Below are 21,432 nucleotides of genomic sequence, written 5' to 3' on the forward strand. Positions count from 1 at the left end.
CTGATGCTAGGAAAGATTGAAGGCAGGAGAAAAAGCCGGGGACAGAGGAGGAGATGGTTAGAGATAGCATCACCGACTCAATGGACACGAATCTGAGCAACTTCAGGAGAAAGAATGGGACAGGGAAGCCTGGCATGCTGCAGTCCATGGGGTCACAGGGTCAGCCTTGACCTAGTGACTGAACAACAACATGATTCCCTATACTTTACCTTCCTACATGTCTCAGTTAACATTGGCTTATAATACTGTCTGCTGCTGTGGCAAAACCATAAACTCCAGAAGGGCAGACTGTGCCTATTTGGGGCACTGCTGGATCCAAAACCCCTAGCAAAGCACCTGGAATGGAACAGGCACTTAAGCGTTAGATAAACTAATGTCTTGGGCAGTCACTGGTGTCTGTTTAAAGCCAAGAATGGGTCGTGCGGTGTTTTCTTTCTGGAGATGACAGAAACATTCTATACCTCTCCCCTCATCTGTCCTCTTCCTGAACCCCAAGAAAAAGGTAAAATCAGGTGGTAATGATGGAGACCTTGCCTCTTGATTTGCAACAACAAAAAAATCATGATCATCATCATAAAAAAAAAAACCCTCCTCTCTTTCTGGTTTCAAATGAAATTTCACTCCAGGATAGCCGAGAAGGCCTCCACCATGCACTCTTCCTACAGGGACTCTGACCTGTCCTCACTTCGTCTTCCCTTCTCAGAGCACACACAGAGACTCAGAAGACACTGTGCTATTTCTCCAAGCAGTTCACTGCGCCTCTTCTCTCACAACGGCCGAGAGGCCTTTATCATTGAAGAGTAGTGGTCCCCTCCCATCCCAGGGATCACGGCTCTTCCAGATATGTCATAACCCTGGCTCAGGGGCAATTCCTCAGCAAGGTTCAAGTCTGAAGTGCTGGTTTGCAATTTTTAGGTGGGAGGCCTTGCCTGTAACGTGGGCCAGCGTGAACTCTCATTAAGTTTCTTAATGGAGTTGCTGCAGAACTCCAGCTGTGGGCTGCTGGTTTCCACCCTCACACATGGACAGCAGGCTTGGCAGGGGAAACCTCAGGAGCTGTACTCATTTCCAGAACAGCCATGGATGACAAAAGGCGATCAGGCATCTCTGCTTAGAAGGCCAGATCCAACAGCCTGCCGGCCCAGGGACAGTGTTGGTGTCCCAGGGCACGGATGGTTGCCAGGGGTAACAACAGAGAGGGGATCCACAGTTGCTTCCTCAGGGAATTTTCAAAGAATCCAAGGGGCTGCCAGAACATTCTTCTTTTATAAACAGACAGTATTCTATTTCCTAGCGTATAATTATAAACACACCTGCTCCAACTGGGGAATCTTTCCATAAGCGAGCAATAAACTCCCAGCCAGGAGACCCAAGTTCTATCTTGAGCAAGCCAACACATCAAATGATTACTATGGTGCAAAACAGAGTATTAATAACACTGCAGACTCCGATAAGGGAGGGCCTTCCTTTCCTGACTTCATCTGTATTTAAACAAATAGGAACTCAACCTCAATATTCTAGAGGAAAAATTCAAGTCAGGGAAGCATTTACAACTCTAGGTAGAAAGAAGAAGAGTCGAAGGCTGCCAACATGAAGATTCAGCGTTAGACGTTTTGCTGGCAAACAAACAACCCGGAAGAGAGAGGACTAAACAGGAAGTAGCAAAAATCACTGTAGTTAAAGGGGTGAAACCCCTGGACAGCCTGCTGTTTTTCTTGCTTTCTATTCACCCCAGAGAAGCATGGCCTCCTCACCTGTTCATGCTGATCGGTTTAAGGAGAAGCCTGAGCTTGCAGAATCTACTTCAGTTGAGCAGTAAGCCTCCGGGCCGGCAGCTGAGCCCAGCGCTAGTTCTGCCTCACCCGCTATAGCCGTCAGAACTAAGGCCACTCACGTTACCTCTCTGAGTGCCTCCATTCCTGAGGGACCTGAAAATTCATAACCACTCACGTCGCTTTCAGCTTTAAAAAGTCTGTGATTCAAATTCTCCTTAGGGGTATCTGAACCACCTCTTAGTATTTCTGAAATTCTGGTGGTAGCTATTAGAGCAGGGCTTATATTCTATTTGGTAGAATACCATCAAATACCATCAAAAGAAGGTATCCATTGGTCTACCAAAAGAGCAAACAGATATCTAAAGAAGTAGACAAGAAAATTAATTTTTGAAAGTCAGATAAAAATTTTTCCAATGTGCCTCCTTTTCCTAAGCAATTAGACTCCCTCAACTACATATATTAATTCCCCCAATTAATCCTTTCTATTATCATTTACCAAACATGTATCACATACTATAGATGTGGCAAGAAATCTTGAAAAATGTTTACAAGAGAGAAAATATTTAGGAGGCCCTCAAATCCCAAACAAGATGGCCACTTGTGAGTCTCCAGGTTAATTCTGAGTAAATGAAACTAATTTGATACCTAAGTATAGAAACCATCAGATGACATTTCAGTTCCTCAATCTCGAGGTGGTTTTCCTAGAATTGAGAAGCCAAGGATATAGTATATTCTGAATTCCACTGCAAGCCAGCAGCTGAAAAGTCTTGAGATTGCTGTAGAATTCGCTCTGCACTTTGACAAAATTTTCTATGACCCCCTCACACTTAACACTTTCCAACATACAGACCAAGAGAGCAGTGGTTTGTTTTTCTCTTTCACCACTTGCAAACTGTACCCATATAGTTATTTCTTTTTTGCATGAGTGCTTCACATAGAGAGAAGCATCAGCACTGAGTTTCAGAGATCTGTTAATAGCCAGCGCCAACCACAAATTCAGCTGAGCTTCTAGACAGTGAATGATCGAAATTTTATCACAGTTTAGAAAATCTTTATCTAGACTCGGATGGGCTCCAAGGACAAATGGCAAACAAACTCATGGGAAACGCTAACACAGACACGAAGGACTTGACTCACTCCCAGAGGCATGCTACACAAAGTCAGATACTAGATGCTGCACAGACTAGGGGACAGGTCACAGAGTTCGCTGGGAGAGGGTCATGGAAACATCACCATGGGACACTTAAAAAAAATGAAATTAGGACCTCAGCATTATCCAATTCATCAATGGAGATGAGCTGGAAAAGAAAAAAGGGGGGAGAAAAAGAAGGCAATGTTAGAACAGGAAATACAAGCGAGCTAAGTGTTAGAAGCTTTGTCACTGTATTTCTCATCGCTGACTCAGGTTGGAGCATCGTTAGAACGCAACCGTCTTGAGAGCTGTGGGCATTCTGGACACCACTGCACCCTGGCATCTCAGGCAGGATGCTGCCACACTTTGTTTACATGCCAGGTATCAAACCTCGCAGGTCCAGGCTTCCCTGGTGGTCCAGTGGTTAAGACTTCATGTTCTTAATACAAGGGGAGTGGGTTTGAACCCTGGTTGGGGATCTAGGATCCCTCATGCCACACAGTGTGGCCAAGAAAAAAACAAACAAAAAACCTCACAGGTCACTGAACCAAGAGCCCTGAATGGCACTGTTGTGCTCCCTTGTAGAGAAAACTTGAACTGAGCTGCGAACAAGGGCAAGATCCCCGATCAAGAACCATGTCCTTTCAGAAAAGGATGGGAGAGAGTCGGGTTAAAAGCTAAACTCCTATCAACTCAGCTTAGGAGAAAATTCTCTCCTTGGACTCATTATACCACTGAATGGGGGTGGGGTGTCTTGAGTTCAAACTACCATTGAGATAAATCAGACCCAGTTTCAATTTAAGCAAGCAGTGGGATAAATCAGACCCAGAGTCAATTTAAGCAAGCAATAAGACCAATATGTTCCCCAGCCCAGATATTCCAAATCCTGATACTATTGATTAAAGAGACTAGATTCCTCCAAGGTGATTATTGCCTACCTGAGTGATATTAGGAACAATGAAATGATTTATTAGCACCAAGTTCAAAAGAAAGAAAAAGAGGATTAATGACAATTATGCATGTTTAATGATAGATGGAGGATCCTTGATTTTATTATGTTTCATTAATATTTACTTTTGCAAATTTAAACTCCTACTAGAAACACTGGTAGCTGGAAATATTAATAGTTTATTTGCCCAGAGAAAAGAAGCACTAGTAATTAACAGGGGATTGACAATTCATAAGAAATGAAAACCCTGATATTACTTGAGGTCAAAAACTCTCTAGTAGTGTAACAGGTACCATTATTCAGAAGAAAAATGGAGTTTAAATAAATTGAGATATTCTTTCACATTATCTGTTGGCCTCTGAATTTCTTTCCAAAACTCTGACTCTTAAATCAAAAATATCTTAATAAAAATCGTACGGTAGGTAATAGAGCAGCCGATATATAAAATAACCATGCTTTCTCTTCAAGCAAGGCCTAGGGGCATGAATATATTCTATGAATTATAGAGAGATTCAGGGTAAATCTTAGAGATGTTTAGCGATGGGAGGTAACTATTTTATTTAACATGGTTAAATCTGTAGATTAAAAGCAGAGTTGGCTAGGCCTTGCACACACAGAATGGTTGCAAAGCCCTGATTTTATAGTTTATTAACTTTGAATACACTGTTGAGAAAGACACAAGAATCACATGAAAATGTATTCCATCATTATTCTGGTGATCCTTTTTAATATTCCACTATATTATACTATCCTATATTGTATTTTAATACCACTCTCTGGTAAATATTGCTGGCCCATTTGGAGACACCACAGTAAAAGATAATTTCTTTAATTTCTAAATGATCATGATTTAAATTTTGTCACCATCCTCTGTGCCCCGCCCCCACATTTCCAGCACGTGTCACAGTTCTTGGACGGGCACGTCTTAGGCAATGGACCAGGACAAGTGTGCTGACCACTGTCTTCTCAGATATGACTCTTAGGCCTGATCCAAACCTCAGGTGATGTGAGGGCCCCGCAGACCAGGAGAGAGGACTGTGAGGACTCAGGAGAGGGCAGGAAGACAGAGCAACCCCGGCCATCCCAGCAGGGTGTTAGTCATGGGACAAGCCCCACTCAAGAGGCAACGAATAGGAAAAGTAGGCCAAGACGACAGACTTGGCATTCACATTTGCCTTTGTGTCCTGAGCACCCAGTTCAAAGGCCACTTCACTTACTTTATCGACTAACACCCACTGTGAGGGACAGGGAAGCCTGGCATGCAGCAGTCCATGGGGTTGCAGAATCAGATATTACTTGGCGATTGAACAACACCCCGACCTGGTTTGCCTAAGAAAGGTTAGTTCTTTGGGTCTGGGTTCTTCCCATCCTTGAAAGAGCTGGCTCCCGCATGTCATGCCTCTTTACTCAAACAGAGGCAGCCAGTAACCCATCAAAGGCATTTTCCAAAAGCCTTAGTGAAACAGGACAGAGTGCAAACTAACAACGAAACTGGAAGAAACACAAATCATTTAACGCCCCCCTGCTCCCCTTTAAAGCGAAGGGTTAAGCAGCCTCTTCCCGCAGTCCGAGCCTGGGGCCAGCAGCAGCATGGCATCTCTGTGCGGTCTGAGGAGCTGCTGACTAGCACAGGTTTCTAGAATGTCCTTCTTGGTGGCAGAGCATTTCCCGTACTTGCTTCTAGTATTTTCACTTTGACCAGGGGGATGACAGCTCCAACCCGACGGGAAGGAACTGTCATCCTGCCGCCAAGCCTTTCTCTGCCAGGATGTGGCTAATTTCTTCACCAGATGAAGAGGGATTTGAGCTGCACCCTCAGGAGCTCCTCTCAACTCTCGTAACTCTTTCACAACGGCCTGCATCATCTACTGAGCTCTCGAAGCCCTGGCTCTATAGCTCTCCACGAGCTTTCTCACAGGCAGGGTGACAGCATCTCGGATCGTGTCCCCAGGGGCCAAGACAGCATTCTCCCTGTTGGCCCGCCACGGGGAGGGAAAGGCGGCAGAAAGCACACCTTCCACACGGCCCCGAAGACCCCTGCGCGTTTTCTGCCCAGCAACAGACTCTGAACCAACTCCTTGTACTTATACTTTCCACACTCTAAAAAGAAAACTCACTTGAAAGTATAAGCACAACTTACAAGGTCACTGGAGTAGAGACGCAAAGCTTACCTCAAGTACCTTGGCTAAGAAAGAAGCAGACATTCTCAAGAGGAGAAAACTGTGGTCCCCACAGTTTAAAATTGTGTTTTCTGCCCCAAAGGTACAAATAAATTCACAGCTGGTTAAGGTCCCTTTGGTAGAGTTTATCTTATTAGGGAAAGTGAATGAGTCAATTTTTTAAAAACACGAGTTTTTAAAACTAGAGTCAATTTTTTAAAAACACTTCTTAAAGTTCACTCGAAGAAAAACAAACATCCTGTGGAATAAATGGCTATTATTTACTTATCTGATAAGTGTATTCTCTTTTACTGTCCTCCTCACCTTATCAAGGGCAAGACCTAGCTGGGTGTCTACACAGCGCACACTGGTCATCTCGTTACTTCCCATTTGTACCAGCGTTCCTTGCTTTTATATTTATAAACTCTATTCTGGCATATTTCCACCACAAAATTCCTCCTGAGTTATAAACACTTATTTTCCAAGTAACATTTATTCAAGTTTGAATTTGTACATTTTACAAGTTTAGACTGATGTTTAAAAGCATTGTGGTTTGGGGCCAGTGGAGGAATGTAAACTGCAAAAAGGACTGTGTACCTTTCTGTTTTATTTGCTTTTATCCAAAGATCCGCACACGTTGAATTGCTCTAATATTAAGGACGGACACTGCTTAGGTTAGAAAGCAAGATTCCGACAGTGTTTTAGACTTTCAAGAATCTAGTTGTCACCTTCTCTTTTGACAAGAGAGGCTGTGATTTAATTATCAAACATTCTTTGCAGAGATGAATAAAAGTTATTTACTGTGTATTTGGTAAGTCAATGATATCAGCACATTTACCTACTTGGAAAATGCAGATAAAAGTGGCTTCAAGGTAGTAAATGAATATTATTGCCTTCAAAGAAGACTGGTGAGACTTAAATTCAGGCCCTGTTTTTCACTGGGGGCAGAAAGGAAGAGCAATGGGGCTCTTTTTATCCCACTTGGACCAAAATCAGGGGTGCGAGGGCTGTTTTCTGTACATCATGGCTCGCTGCATGTGATCAGAAGTCTCAGCTCCCAGGGATGGTCCGTTTCCCAATCTCAGTTAGAAAAGGTGACATGTCTGTCTGTCTTCATTCCAGTTAGAACTGGAGGCAGTTTCTTCATACACTTGGAGGATTGTGTAACGTCTCACCAGAAAGAAGCAAGTAAACCCACAGGTATGCTCAGCTGGAACCCAAAACTCAGGAACACACACACCTTGGTACACAAGAAGCATTTGCATTCTCACTGGGAATTTAAACAGACGGAAAATCTTGTTGTTCCTATTTTTCTGAATATAGATTGTATGGCAAGCAGCCTAAAAGAGACACCTAAGTGTATATGACTCTAAAGAGAGACTCATATGATTTAATTACCTTCAGGGCAAGATGAATAGGTGTTTTTTTTTTTTAAGTTGTCTCTCCAGTCAATATGCCTGAACTAAGGTGGATTTCTAAGTGCCCCCACTCTGCTTCTATCTAATAGCAACACCTGGTTTTCACATGAAAATAAAAGGCAGTACCTTTTCTCCATAGCCTCTGTCTTTGGTCATCATTTCTCTGAGGGTCTGAAGGACCTTGATGCAGAGTTTCTCCTCATTCTCCTCCAGCAGCTGTTTAGTGTGTTTGATTAACCTGAATGGAGGGGAAAACCACGGATTACATCCCTGAAACATCTTTACATAAAAAAAAAAAAAGCCAACTTATTGTAACTAGTCTGTTAATGAACTAATATTTACCAAAGGCTCCCAGACTTAAACAGACTTCCGGGCAGTCCCTTCACTAACAGCCAGTCGGTGTCTCAATAGCGACACCTGCTGGTCGGCAGCAGCAAACAGGTCCGAAGGGAGACAGAGGCCCACTCAAAACTGCTGTTTATGGAGCGCAGTTATTTACCCACTGAGGATTGTCAGTAATGTGGCCAAAATATGTCAGCAGTGTTAAAAAAAAAAAAAAAAAAAAAAGAACCTCAAGAGTATTATGGTTGGAAATAAACACATCCCAACCATTGCTTTGTTTATACAGTCTTATCCTTTGACAGGCCCAGAAAAATAAAAAAGCAGCAGAATTCACGCTCAAGCTAACCAACCAACCAACCTTAGGGTGAAAATCAGACAGCGGTCTCTGGTCATGGGACCAGTTGCTTTTTCTAGATGATGCCCCACGGCATAAAACGAGAAACTATAAAGCTGCTGGGAAACTATAAAGACTGTGAGGCCCTGGTAGGTTTGAGCTTTCTGAGGATTCGCGGGCCGTGGCTTTTGGAGTCCGTCAGTCCACGGGGGACATCCTGCCTGCATGTGGTGAGTGGAAGATGAACAACCGGGCGTGCGGTTCTCAAAGCAGAAGTTGTCACCCAACAACAGTGTTGCTAAGTAGGACTGCACCTACGCACTTCCTTTAGAACAGTCAGAACGGACCCCCGCACTAGGCCCTGCTGTCTTCACCGAACACCAGGCCAGCTCCGCCTTCCCGGGAACAGTGCCGCGTCTGGTCATCGGGGTTCTGCCCCAGCGAGCACCGCGGCAGGAGGGGCTGCTTACTTGCAGATGAAGCCCCCGCTTTCACACTTCCTCCTGGCGTCCGTGTTCTCCGGGAAGAGCAGCTCGGGCCGGTGGAGGACATCCACCAGCACAGATAACTCGGCCTGCACCAGGGGCCGGAGACGGTCCTCCAGGGCCGAGACGATGTCCTGGAAAGGAAGCACAGCCCGGGTGAGCAGCTCGGGCCGAGGCGACCACGGGAGAGTGGGAACATTCATTTCTGACCTGAGGCATGACCACAGACTATGCTGGGTTACAGTAACCTCAGCACCGTCTGGTATGTGCCTCAAGTTATTAGACATTGCCCAACGGTTACCTGAAGCATTAGACCCTGATGCGGAAAACAGAGAAATAACAAAGACGTAACATCCTTCCCACCCGCTCTGTGAGATGGTCCTTATGCTACCCAAGGGATCATTCCATATGTTTTAAAATAGGATGCAAAAAGTACATTCGACAACATGGAAAGGTGTCTACATTACAAGTGTAAAAAAAATGGCCAAACAATAGTATGGACTCTACGATCCACTTTTTATCCACATTAATGTCTAAAGGATACGCAGCAAACATTAAAACATCATTAGTGATTTTCTCTGAGAGGTGGGATTACAGGTGACTCCAGTTTTCTTCTATTTAGTGGTACTTGTGAGTATTGCCAAATTATTTCCAATGAGCATGAATTATTCATATAATAAAATATCATATAAAACATGAGAACACAAATGAATGAACATGCTGTATCAACATGCTAAATACATGTACCCTGATAGCATGATGGTCTTCAAATGCAAAACACATAGCTGTAGGAAAGGAAAACAGAGAGAAGTTGAAAGAGCAGCAAAACCAACACAACAAACACCATATAAAGGCAAATGGCAGGAAACAGATGAGAAATTATCTCCAAAAGATGCTAAAGTCTGCCGTCTGGCTTGCTAACTGAGAACCAAGCTACCGGCAAGCTGGCTACGAAGGGCAGAACACGACACGCTGGGGAAGATCAGATAATTCACCAGGAAGCTTTGCATGGAGAAAGCCCACTTTAATTGCACTCATCTCAATCAGGGACCCAAATTTCATAGGCCCCAAATTCACAAAGAATTGAGTGATCTTTTATCTAGAAACTAAAACTTATGAATATAATTCTACTTCATCTTACATGTAACAAAATTTGTCATCACTCAATCATATTTAGGATGCATTCAAGAATGCATGAATAAATCAAACTGCTTTGGGGAGGGGGCCATATTCCCAACAATATTATGAGAGTACCCTGCAACATCCCTTAGTTTGGAATGACTTTCACAGCACAGTCAGAGAGAGGGTCGCTTTGGCAAAATTCTTTGAGAATTTTGTCAGTTTCCCTAACAGTTCTCTCTGGGAAAGCACCCAATTTCCTCTTCTTCAACAGTGACTGGTCCTAACTCTGGCAATTCGTTATCTGTCTCCAGCTTTTGTACAAGATTGAAACAGTTCTTCGGCATCGTGTTCACGAAATCTTGCATCTTTTGCCAGGTTGGAACTTCACATTGCAATTGATTTGCATTGTATTGTCAAATGTAGAACATTCGGCAATCGGGGAGAGACCAACAGACAAGGGTGGCGAAGCGATGGGCAGGGGGAGATGCCAGTGTTAAGTGAGGGGGATGTCTGAATGGGGGTTAATTATATAAGCACTGCATTTGCAAGTTAATGTTCTCACATTATGACAACTTTTGCCATTCTGAGCAATCTCGTAACTGCAGGGACTCAGACAGACAATAACTCATTAGATAAATAAGGATCGCTTTGGCTACTGGCCAAATCTTTAAAACAAGCACTGCCTAAACTTATGTATTTTATTCTGTTACCCAAGAATATGTGTAATGATCTAAGAAGAGCAGGTGTGCTTCTAAGCCACAGATAATTCAGTTTGAGCAGGAGAAAATGCTGTGTGTTCATCCAGTTATGAGTCTACAATACAGTGACCTTCCTCCTTCTAAACCATAGTGGAGATCAAGAAACACTCCATGGGGAATCAGGCTACCTTTGTTTAAGAAGTGGCTCTGTCATGACAAGGCTCAAATTGCATCCACCCAGCTCTGCGGGCTCCAGCCAAGCTAACCTTCCTGAGGTCTCTGTGCTGTATTCTCCCCTGTGGAATGGTCTCCTCACAAGCTCTTCCCTTCCCTTCCGTTCTTTAAGTCAGTCCCCCTGTCCCCTGGTCTTGGTTCCAATGTTCTTTCCCCAGCAATGCCTTTGTTGACCACCACCCCCAGCGCCAGGCAAGATGAGCTTCCTCATCAGTATGTTTCATAGCACTGCTCACTCCTCTGCAGTGTCTGTCTCTCTTACCATTTTACTTCTATCTGTGTGATTTGATCATTGTTTTTCTCCCTTCCAACAATGGAGACTCTATGAAGGTCAAGATTATTTTAGCTTTGGTTGCTGTATCCCCTGTGCCTAGGGTGGGGCTGATGAATCCATCAATGAACTCTTTTGTCTTTAGGTAACTTGTGTCACCCTCAGAGATTCATTTACTTCACTTATTAACGATAATTATTACAGTCATAAGGATAACGACCATAATAATATTAAGAAGAGCAGGTCACTGATCAAGTGACCTGGCTCACTACATGCCAGGTTCTGCTCTTTGTGCTTTAAGTGTATTGCATTTTCCATTGCTGTACAAGCACTGCAGTATAAATGATTTTGCAAGCTCTTCTTCATCAAACGGTGGTCTGTGTCCTCTCCCCTTGAACCTAAGTGGACGTATGTCACTATCTTGACCCAAAGAATATGACAGAAAGGATGCCATGTGATTTCTGAAGCCAGGTAATTAAGGCAATATAGCTTTTACTTATCTATCTCTCCAGACTTATCTTGGGACCCGGCCGCCATGTTGTGAGGAAGCCCATACTCTGTGGGGAGGCTCCGTGTAGATATTTTAGGTGAGAGCTGAGGTCTCAGCTAACGATCAGTATCAACTGCCAAACGTGTGGATGAGTGAGATTTCAAGGTGAGTCCAAACACAACCACCATCGGACTGCAACTGCATGAACGAACTTGAGCAAGAAACACCTTGCTGAGCCCAGTAACCTCCAGAACAGTCAAAGAATAAAATAATCTCTGTTGTCATTTCTTAGGCAGTCACAAGTGACCGGAACGTCTTAAGTCTCTTAATCTTCGTATCAGCCCCATGACGTAGGTGTTACTATTACATGATTTTTACAAGTTAGGAAATTGGAGAAATTAAGTAACTTCCCTAAGGTTATGCATTTCTAAGCTGTGGAGCCACGATCGGGCGCTGGCTTGAGATCACACTCTGCACCATGGCACCAAGCTCCTCTGAAGGATTTGTGATTCTCTAACCATGGTCCATGTGTCATCTGTGAGGAAACCACCTGAGGCGCTTGTTCAAAGGAAGATGTTGATATTACGGAGCGTGTTTAAACGTTTAACATCATCTAATCCTCACTACTCTCCCTCTTAACAAAAGAAGAGCACGTCTCTTTGTAGGTACTAAGTAAACAGAGTAGAATCTAGCTAGAATTTAGTAACACTTTTATTTTCATTTGGCTCATTTGATAGAAAACTCCTCTCTCAGTTACGATTACACTTGTTTACCTACTGATTCAAGAGGCCAAAATCCCAAGATGATGGGGAAAAAAATAGGAGCCGTTACACTCTTATTCTAAGCATCCTCTTCTAACACTGATTTATTCCTTCCTAATAAGTGACAAGGGACTTCTTGAAAAAGAGATTTGAAAATCCATGAACAACCTCTGAAGACCATGACTTTGTCGGGAGTATTTTTGGGTCCCGAGGAGCTTTGCTCTCCTGGCCCAACACACACATCTGCATTTGACTACCCACTCATCACACTGATATCCCCCTGGGGCCAACCCCGGATTTTTCCCTGGCTCAAGGAAGCCCTTCAGTGTGGGGAGCTGCCTCAGGCCGGGTTACGGGTCGCTTCCATCAGCGCTGGGCATTACCTGCAGTCTCTCGATGATGTTCCGGTAGTCCCTGGAAGCAGCCAGGACAGAGTCTCTGCGGGCAGCATTGCGGGCCGTCAGCCGCCAGTTCATGGCGGTTTTCTGCACGAGGTTGTGGGACTTGAGGAAGAGGTTGTTGACCTGACTGTCCAAGTCCACGGGAATGGCAATGGCCCGGCTCTTGGCTGCACAGGAGAGATGGGGCTTGTGAGCCCACAGCTCTGATGAGAGACCCCCAGAAGTGCAAACTGCCCCCCTCATCCCACAGGCAGGCGTGTCCATGCCCACAACGTTAGCGTGGATATGCAGTTCAGCTGAACCTCACTATCTGTTAGGTCGGGTTTTCCAATGTGAATTCTGAGGCCAGCTGCTGTGAGGAAAATTACATGCTACGAGGTCATACAGTTCAGGTAGGTCCAATGGGCTTCTTCAATGAATGGCTTCTTAGGGGCTCAGATATATCGATACATTTTAAGAATTATCAAGACAGGGAACTCATCTAACCAGTAAACTGCTTTTTGAAAAATTTTCTGGTTTTGTATTCTTTCAACCATCTACAAAGTGCTATTTTAAGCCAAACATAGTACAAAAGACAACATCTAGTATGACATAAGCTATGCTGTCCAGGCAAGCTGTTGTTTTCCTTTTAACCTGCTTCAAAAAAAAGGGCAACTCCGGTCTCATCACGAGAAAACCAGTCAAATCCACAAAGGGGGAACATTCTACAGATACTTGACTAGGACATCTGAGGATGGTCAAGGCCACAGAAAATAAGGAAGGTCTGGACCCACTCCAGTATTCTTGCCTGGAGAATCCCATGGACAGGGGAGCCTGGCAGGCTACAGTCCATGGGGTTGCAGAGTCAGACATGACCGAGCATGCACACATGAGAAATTGTCGCAGACCAGAGACAACTAAACGCTATGTGGTGGCCTACATGTTACTGTGAACAGAAAAAGGGCATTAGTGGGAAAAGGGCTGAAAACCAAGTCTGGACGTTTAGTTCATAGCAATAGGCTAATCTGAGTTTCTTAGTTTTGACAAACATAGCTGGTAATGTAAGATGCAGACATCAGGGGAAACTGGCTGAAGGGTATATGGGAACTCTGTGTTATCCTGGCAGTGTTCTTAAAAGTCTAAATTTATTGCCAAATAAAAAGTTAATTTAAAAATTAAGTTAGATAACCAGACGAACAAGCCTTCTTTCTATCTGGGAGATCCAATAACGTTAAAAAAAAAAAACAGTAAGACAATTCTTGCCTGTCTTCAAAGCTCCATGCCAGCAGAAGCACAAAAGTGCTGGCTGGGGTTCATGGGCTGTGCAGTTTTCATGGTCCACTGTCTCACAAACACCAATGCTCCTTGCCTTTTCTCATCACTGCCAAGACTGTTAAAACATTTCCTCTCTGACGATCACTGAGCTAGCGAACTCAGCAACTTGCCCCACTTTTAACCAACAACCTCAAGAGGCACCATCATATATGGGCAGAATTCAGGGTGATCAGAGCCCTATTTTATCAAATCATGAACCTATAATAATGTACACCCTTTCAAAAGCTTAATCTTTTATTGTGAAATTGTGCCACGTAAATAATAAAAAGGCACGAGTGCTTGCCATACACATATAAAGGGAATTAGGGAGGGAAGACTGCGATCGGGCAACAAGCCCAATGGAACACAACTGCTCAACAGCACTAAGAGCCCTACTCGTCTTCTCTGGGGTCTCCAGGGAGCTAAAGAGCTACTAGAGGCAGATAACCCTTCTCGATTTAGGAAGGAAGGCTTTCCCTTTTCATAGTATTTATGGGGAGGGGGTGGAAGAGTGCAACAGATCAGAGACCGACAAAATCAGGATGAAGTAATGGTCATAACTTCCTTTCAAAGCTGCCGACAAGGGGCGATGGGGAGCAGGAGGGGAGGGGGCAGGGGATGGAGAAGCTTTATCACCGAGAGGCAGGAGGAAGCAGGCCGCCATCTCTGACAAAGGGTGTTCCCCGGGGGTGGACATGCGCTTTGCATGAAAAGAAAGTTCCCATATGGTCAACTATGTTTACCGGATTCAACAGATGACTTTCTCGAACGAGGGTCTTCCCAGCCCCCTGGATGCACTTGAGCACGCTGGAACTCGCCAAGACCTGCCTAACATTTAACCACGCAATCTGGCTTTTCAAAGCCTACCTTTCTTTGGCACTTGCTGGCTCTGAACTTTGGGGGGTGCTAGCTTGGAGAGATGAAAGGGAGGTTTAAGAATCAAGAAGATCGTGGTTCCAGCTCTGGGTCTGCAGCCTCTGGTGTGAGGGAGCTCTGCAGAGCTATGGAGCTGGTGCTCTGTCCAGGATGGCCTTGATCACTGCTGGATGGCCTGTTTCCATGTGGAATCCAAACCGAGGTGGAGTCTTACCTACATCAGAGAGCACCCGGATGCAGCTCTCCACCGAGGCCTTCTGGCTTGGCATGAGCCAGTTGCAGTGGTAAACCCGGAACACACCTTGCAGAAGCTGCACAAAGACGGGCTGGCGAGTCTGCAAGAAAGAGGACAAGGAGGAGGCCGTGTGAAGACATTTATTTGTGAGTGGCTGAGACACTGGTCAGAAGCAGACACTGCCCGGAACCACAGGTTCACAGACCCTTAGGCACGAGTGGGAGGGGGTGGCCAGTGATGAACAGGATTCCAGAAGTGGCCGAGCCAACGGAGACCAAGTCAGAGGTGTTTTAAGGCAATGCACAAACTCGATGCTAAGTCTGACCACTGGACGGAGCAGTGGAATCACAGCCTCAACGCTGGTGTTCTTGTCTCGTAACCAAGTGGCTGTGTGATTGTAGGCAAGTCACTTTACTTCTCTGACCTTTAACTTCATGCAATATATAATATACAAAGACTGAGGCTGACAAACTCCCGGAGTTCTTTTCAGATGTTATATGAGTAGAACCGTATTTTTTAATCAGCCTTGATAAACTGGTAAATGGATCTCACCTAGAATACTCCTGTTTATTTCAGGCAGTGTCTCCAATGATAAAAGGAGAATATGGTTCTCATGGTGACTATGCAAAAGTGTTCATCTGCCACAGGTGAGTGCTTATAAGTTAACTGCAGAGGAAGATCTATCCCTTTCCATGATAGTATAAATTTGTACTCATTTTAAAAGAAGTCAAACAAGGACTTTAGCAATCTGACACTGACTTCCTGAAGGCATCTGCAAACTGTAATTTTGGCCTCCATCTGAAGCTATCTGCATCGGGGTAGCTTTAGACCTGCATGGTAAAGGTCACCGTGGATGGTACACTACTCCACTGGTCTGCAATTTGTAGGGGGATGTACTTGCCTATCCCCTCTGAAACACAGGAGGACTTAATATAACAAAAAAAAAAAGTACTGAAAATATACTACAAAAGTTTCTTAGATGAAAGGAAAACAAGTGTAAAGTGCTAGGGGCAAAGGAAGATCAATGTAAGAAATTAAAATGGGTTATGAGATCGTGTATATGTGGAATCTAAAAAAAAATGATACAACTGAATTTATGTACAAAACATAAGTAGACTCACAGACATAGAAAACACACTTGCAGTTACCAAAGGGGAGAGGGATAAATTAGGTGTTTGGGATTAAAATATACATGCTGCTGCTAAGTCACTTCAGTTGTGTCCGACTCTGTGTGACCTCATAGACAGCAGCCCCCCAGGCTCCCCCGTCCCTGGGATTCTCCAGGCAAGAACACTGGAGTGGGTTGCCATTGCCTTCTCCAATGCATGAAAGTGAAAAGTGAAAGTGAAGTCGCTCAGTCGTGTCCCACTTCTAGCGACCCCATGGACTGTAGCCTCCCAGGCTCCTCCGTCCATGAGATTTTCCAGCCAAGAGTACTGGAGCGGGGTGCCATCGCCTTCTCCCAATATGCATGGGCGAAGGCAATGTATATGTAAAGAGATAACCAGCAAGGACTTAGTGTAGAGCCCAGGGAATATACTCAATACCTTATAGTAACCTACAATGGAAAAGAACCTGAAAAAGAATAGACAGTGTATATGGATAACTGAATCACTTTGCTGTACGTCTGAATCAAATGATCAAATATACTCCAATATAAAATAAAAGTGAAATTAAAAAAAAAACAAAACAGAAGCAGCAAAAAAATGCCTGCTCTGCTGAGGAGACAGCACAGTATTCCTGAGGGAATGTCCAGTCTTGGTGACCTGGGCTGGTGTCACATCCTTGGAGACGGGCAGCCTTGGGTCTCAAGGCTGGACTGTCCTGGGGCTGAGGAAGCTGGCGAGGAAGTGGCGGCAAGTGAACCCACCCCTCAAGACCAGTAGTGGTGCCCGGTTCTCCCCATCTCCAGATCCAGGTAGGCCCACCTATAGTCAAACAAAGCTTAGTGTAGTACCCAAAGGAAGTCAGATCCCTTGGACTGGACGAGTTCGGAACAGTCCCCCAGTCTCCAGGTGGGGTTGCCACCTCCAGACTCCATCCTTAGAGTCACCCTACCCATGGAAGACAGAACCCTCAGAAGAGCGGTGTTGCAAGGGTTGGGATTTGTCTAGGAGGCGAAAAATATGGGGAAGGGAGTAAGGAGACATAAGCTCCTGTGTCTAATTTACAAGCCACAAACCTGACTCTTACTAAGGCTCTGCTTGCCCAAGAAAGCCCAGTTGGGCATGAAGAAATGCTGCCGCCTCGTGGCCGTTTCTCATAACAACAACTTTTAAACGTGTGCCGATGGGCACGAAAAGACACAAGGCCTGTTGGGGACGAAGAAATGCTGCCGCCTTGTGGCCATTTCTCGTAACAACTTTAAAAGGAGTGCGGATGAGCACTGAATATTCAAGCCCTGCGGGAAAGCCTGGTGGGCTGCTTTCTATGGGGTCGCACAGAGTCGGACACGACTGAAGCGACTTAGCGGCAGCAGGGGGCTATAAATGATATCTGACCTCAAGAAATACCTTGGTGTAGGTCATCAAAAAATAATTTTAAAAAACGGCAGAATTTTCCAGAACCCTATTTCAAGAGGTAAATCTCACACTGTTTAAAGAAAAATAAAAACACATGAAAAGATGCTCAACTTCACTAATTATTAAGAGAAATGGAAATCAAATCACATTGAGGTATCACCCCACACCACTCAGAATGGTCATCCTCAAAAAGTCTTCAAAGAATAGATGCTGGACAAGGCGTGGAGAAAATTATGCCCTCCTATGCTGTTCGACAGAACAGAAATTGGTATAGCTACTACAAGGAACAACATGGGGAATCCTAAAAAAACAGAGCTACCAAATGATCCAGCAATCCCGCTACTAGGCATGTATCCAAAGACAACCTTAACTCAAAAAGACACAAGCACCCCAACTTTCACTACAATCCTATTTACAATAGTCAGGACAAGGAACCAACCAAAATATTCAGTTACAGGTGAATAGACACAGGAGGTGTGGTCCATACGGACAATGGAATATGACTCAGGCATTAAAAAAACACACAATGAAATAATGCCATCTGCAGCAATGTGGATGAACCTAGAGATGATAATACTAACAAGAGACAGAAAGACAAATATCATAAAATACCACTTAGAGATGGAATCTAAGAATTGACTCATATGAACCACTTGACAAAACAAACAGATTCAAAGACTTTTAAAAAATCTGATAGCTGCCAGAGATAAAGGTAGGGGGTGAGGGATAAATCAGAAGGTTGGCATGTTAATATGCCATGCCATATGCACAGTAATAGAAACATATTTTAATAAAATAGACATCAACAAGGACCTACTATATATCACAGAGAACTCCACTCCACTTAGCGCTCTAACATAAATAAGTGAAGAGTCTAAAAAGCAGATATGTGGATACATACAAGTGAATCACATTCAACAAACACCAACACAGCAATGTATATAAACTACCCTCGAGGGGACCTTCCCAACCCAGGGACTGAACCACATGTCTCATGTCTCCAGTGTCTGCAGGTGGGCTCTTCACCACTAGTGCCACCTGGGAAGCCCATAAAAACGATACAGCAAAGGATATAGTCAAACCAAAGTCAAATAAAACTTCAGTCAAATAAAAAGAAAGAAACGCCTATCACATCCCTGGAAAGAAAGAAATGGTGGAACATCTCTGCAGCCTGAGCAGGCTAGGGTCACGAGGCCGGACTGTGCTGGGGCTGAGGGAGGTGGGGAGGATGTACCAGCCAAGAGACTCCCTTGGACCTGAAGTGCCTGGGCTCCCCAGGATGGACCCGCCATCCCCAGATCCAGGCTGGCCCTCTTAGACCTAAGTCAAACCCAGTGCCTGCAAAGGATGGTGGACCTGCTGGGCAGGAAGACCTCTGCAAACTCACCTGGTCCCCAGGATCCTGGTGGTGGGGCTCCCACTTCCAGCCTTCTTCCTTTGGGCCGCCCCGCCTACCTGCCATCTACCTACAGCAGCCTCAGCACGGCACTTCTGCAGGGCTTGGGGTTTCTTTGGGGGTGGTGGGCAAGGGTAAGTGGGGAAAGATAATGAGATATTAAGCCTTTAGGTGTGTGTCCGGGCAATTTCCACTCTAATTTACAACCCAGAAACATGACTTTCTCTAAGGCTCTGGTTTCCCAAGTTACATCAGTGGGGAATGAAGTGCTGCCGCCTTCCCACAACTACAACTTGAAAACCCTTCAATTTGGGCACTTAGGAACCCTGCCCTCAAGAAATGCTCTATGGGAAGTAATTGAAGATGAATTCAAAACAGGGCCGACTCTCAGAAGCCAATTTCAAGCGCTAAATTATCCTCAAATTCTTAAAAAGAAAACTCCCATGAAAACACGCTCAGCATCCCTAATGATTCACTTCAGTTCAGTTCAGTCACTCAGTCGTGTCCAACTCTTTGCGACCCCATGAATCGCAGCACACCAGGCCTCCCTGTCCATCACAATCTCCCGGAGTTCATTCAAACTCACGTCCATCGAGTTGGTGATGCCATCCAGCCATCTCATCCTCTGTCGTCCCCTTCTCCTCCTGCCCCCAATCTCTCCCAGCATCAGAGTCTTTTCCAATGAGTCAACTCTTTGCATGAGGTGGCCAAAGTACTGGAGTTTCAGCTTTAGCATCATTCCTTCCAAAGAAATCCCAGGGCTGATCTCCTTGCAGTCCAAGGGACTCTCAAGAGTCTTCTCCAACACCACAGTTCAAAAGCATCAATTCTTCGGCGCTCAGCTTTCTTCATAGTCCAACTCTCACATCCATACATGACCACTGGAAAAACCATAGCCTTGACTAGATGGACCTTTGCTGGGAAAGTAATGTCTCTGCTTTTCAATATGCTATCTAGGTTGGTCATAACTGTCCTTCCAAGGAGTAAGGGTCTTTTAATTTCATGGCTTCAGTCACCATCTGCAGTGATTTTGAAGCCCCCCAAAATAAAATCTGACACTGTTTCCACTGGTTCCTCATTTATTTCCCATGAAGTGATGGGACCGGATGCCATGATCTTAGTTTTCTGAATGTTGAGCTTTAAGCCAACTTTTTCACTCTCTTCTTTCACTTTCATCAAGAGGCTTTTTAGTTCCTCTTCACTTTCTAATTGCACTCATCTCACGCGCTAGTAAAGTAATGCTCAAAATTCTCCAAGCCAGGCTTCAGCAATACGTGAACTGTGAACTTCCAGACGTTCAAGCTGGTTTTAGAAAAGGCAGAGGAACCAGAGATCAAATTGCCAACATCTGCTGGATCATTGGAAAAGCAAGATAGTTCCAGAAAAACATCTATTTCTGCTTTATTGACTATGTCAAAGCCTTTGACTGTGTGGATCACAATAAACTGTGGAAAATTCTGAAAGAGATGGGAATACCAGACCACCTGACCTGCCTCTTGAGAAACCTATATGCAGGTCAGGAAGCAACAGTTCGAACTGGACATGGAACAACAGACTGGTTCCAAATAGCAAAAGGAGTACATCAAGGCTGTATATTGTCACCCTGCTTATTTAACTTCTATACAGAGTACATCATGAGAAACGCTGGGCTGGAAGAAGCACAAGCTGGAATCAAGATTACCGGGAGAAATATCAATAACCTAAGATATGCAGATGACACCACCCTAATGATTCAGTTCCGTTCAGTTCAGTCGCTCATTCGTGTCCAACTCTTTTTGCAACCCCATGAATTGCAGCACGCCAGGCCTCCCTGTCTATCACCAATTCCTGGAGTTCACTCAGACTCACGTCCATTGAGTCAGTGATGCCATCCAGCCATCTCATCCTCTGTCGTCCCCTTCTCCTCCTGACCCCAATCCCTCCCAGCATCAGAGTCTTTTCCAATGAGTCAACTCTTCGCATGAGGTGGCCAAAGTACTGGAGTTTCAGCTTTAGCATCATTCCTTCCAAAGAAATCCCAGGGCTGATCTCCTTCAGAATGGATTGGTTGGATTTCCTTGCAGTCAAATGCAAATCAAAACGATGAGGAGGTTATTCCCAAGCAACAGTCATTAAAAAGTCTACTTGCTAGAGAGGGCCTGAAGAAAAGGGAATGTACTACGCTGCTGGTGGAAATATATAATGGGAACAATCACTATGGGGAACAGTATAGAAATCCTTCAAAAAAAAAAAAAATAGGGCTCCCATGAGATTCCAAGATTTCACTCCTGGGTGGGCATGTCTTCAGAGAAAACCATCCTTCCAAAAGACACAAGCACCCCAACAATGTCTGTGGCACTATTTACAATAGCCAAGGCATGGGCACACGGAAATGACCACCCACAGATGAATGGATGAGGATATGCTACACGTACCCAATGGATTAAGACTCAGCAGGAAACAGGAGAAAATCACGCCATTTGCAGCAACAAGAATGGACTGTGAGATGATCACACCAGGTCCAGTAAGTCAGACAGAGCAAGACAGACATCAGGTATCA

At 44.6% G+C, this 21,432-nt stretch overlaps 1 protein-coding gene across 2 annotated transcripts in view; it reads right to left on the reverse strand.

Annotated features, from left to right (window-relative positions):
• Positions 1 to 21,432, reverse strand: part of ITPR1 (inositol 1,4,5-trisphosphate receptor type 1) — a 355,281-nt gene that overhangs the window by 123,198 nt on the left and 210,651 nt on the right. For both annotated transcript variants that reach the window (XM_070360064.1, XM_070360063.1), the window contains 4 exons: positions 14,955 to 15,075; positions 12,554 to 12,738; positions 8,580 to 8,728; positions 7,560 to 7,671 (listed from right to left, as the gene is read on the reverse strand). In XM_070360064.1, the coding sequence (XP_070216165.1) occupies positions 7,560 to 7,671; positions 8,580 to 8,728; positions 12,554 to 12,738; positions 14,955 to 15,075 (567 nt within the window). The remainder of the gene's footprint in view (positions 1 to 7,559; positions 7,672 to 8,579; positions 8,729 to 12,553; positions 12,739 to 14,954; positions 15,076 to 21,432) is intronic.

Source organism: Bos mutus, chromosome 22, assembly GCF_027580195.1.
Source record: "Bos mutus isolate GX-2022 chromosome 22, NWIPB_WYAK_1.1, whole genome shotgun sequence".
Taxonomy (NCBI): Eukaryota; Metazoa; Chordata; class Mammalia; order Artiodactyla; family Bovidae; genus Bos; species Bos mutus.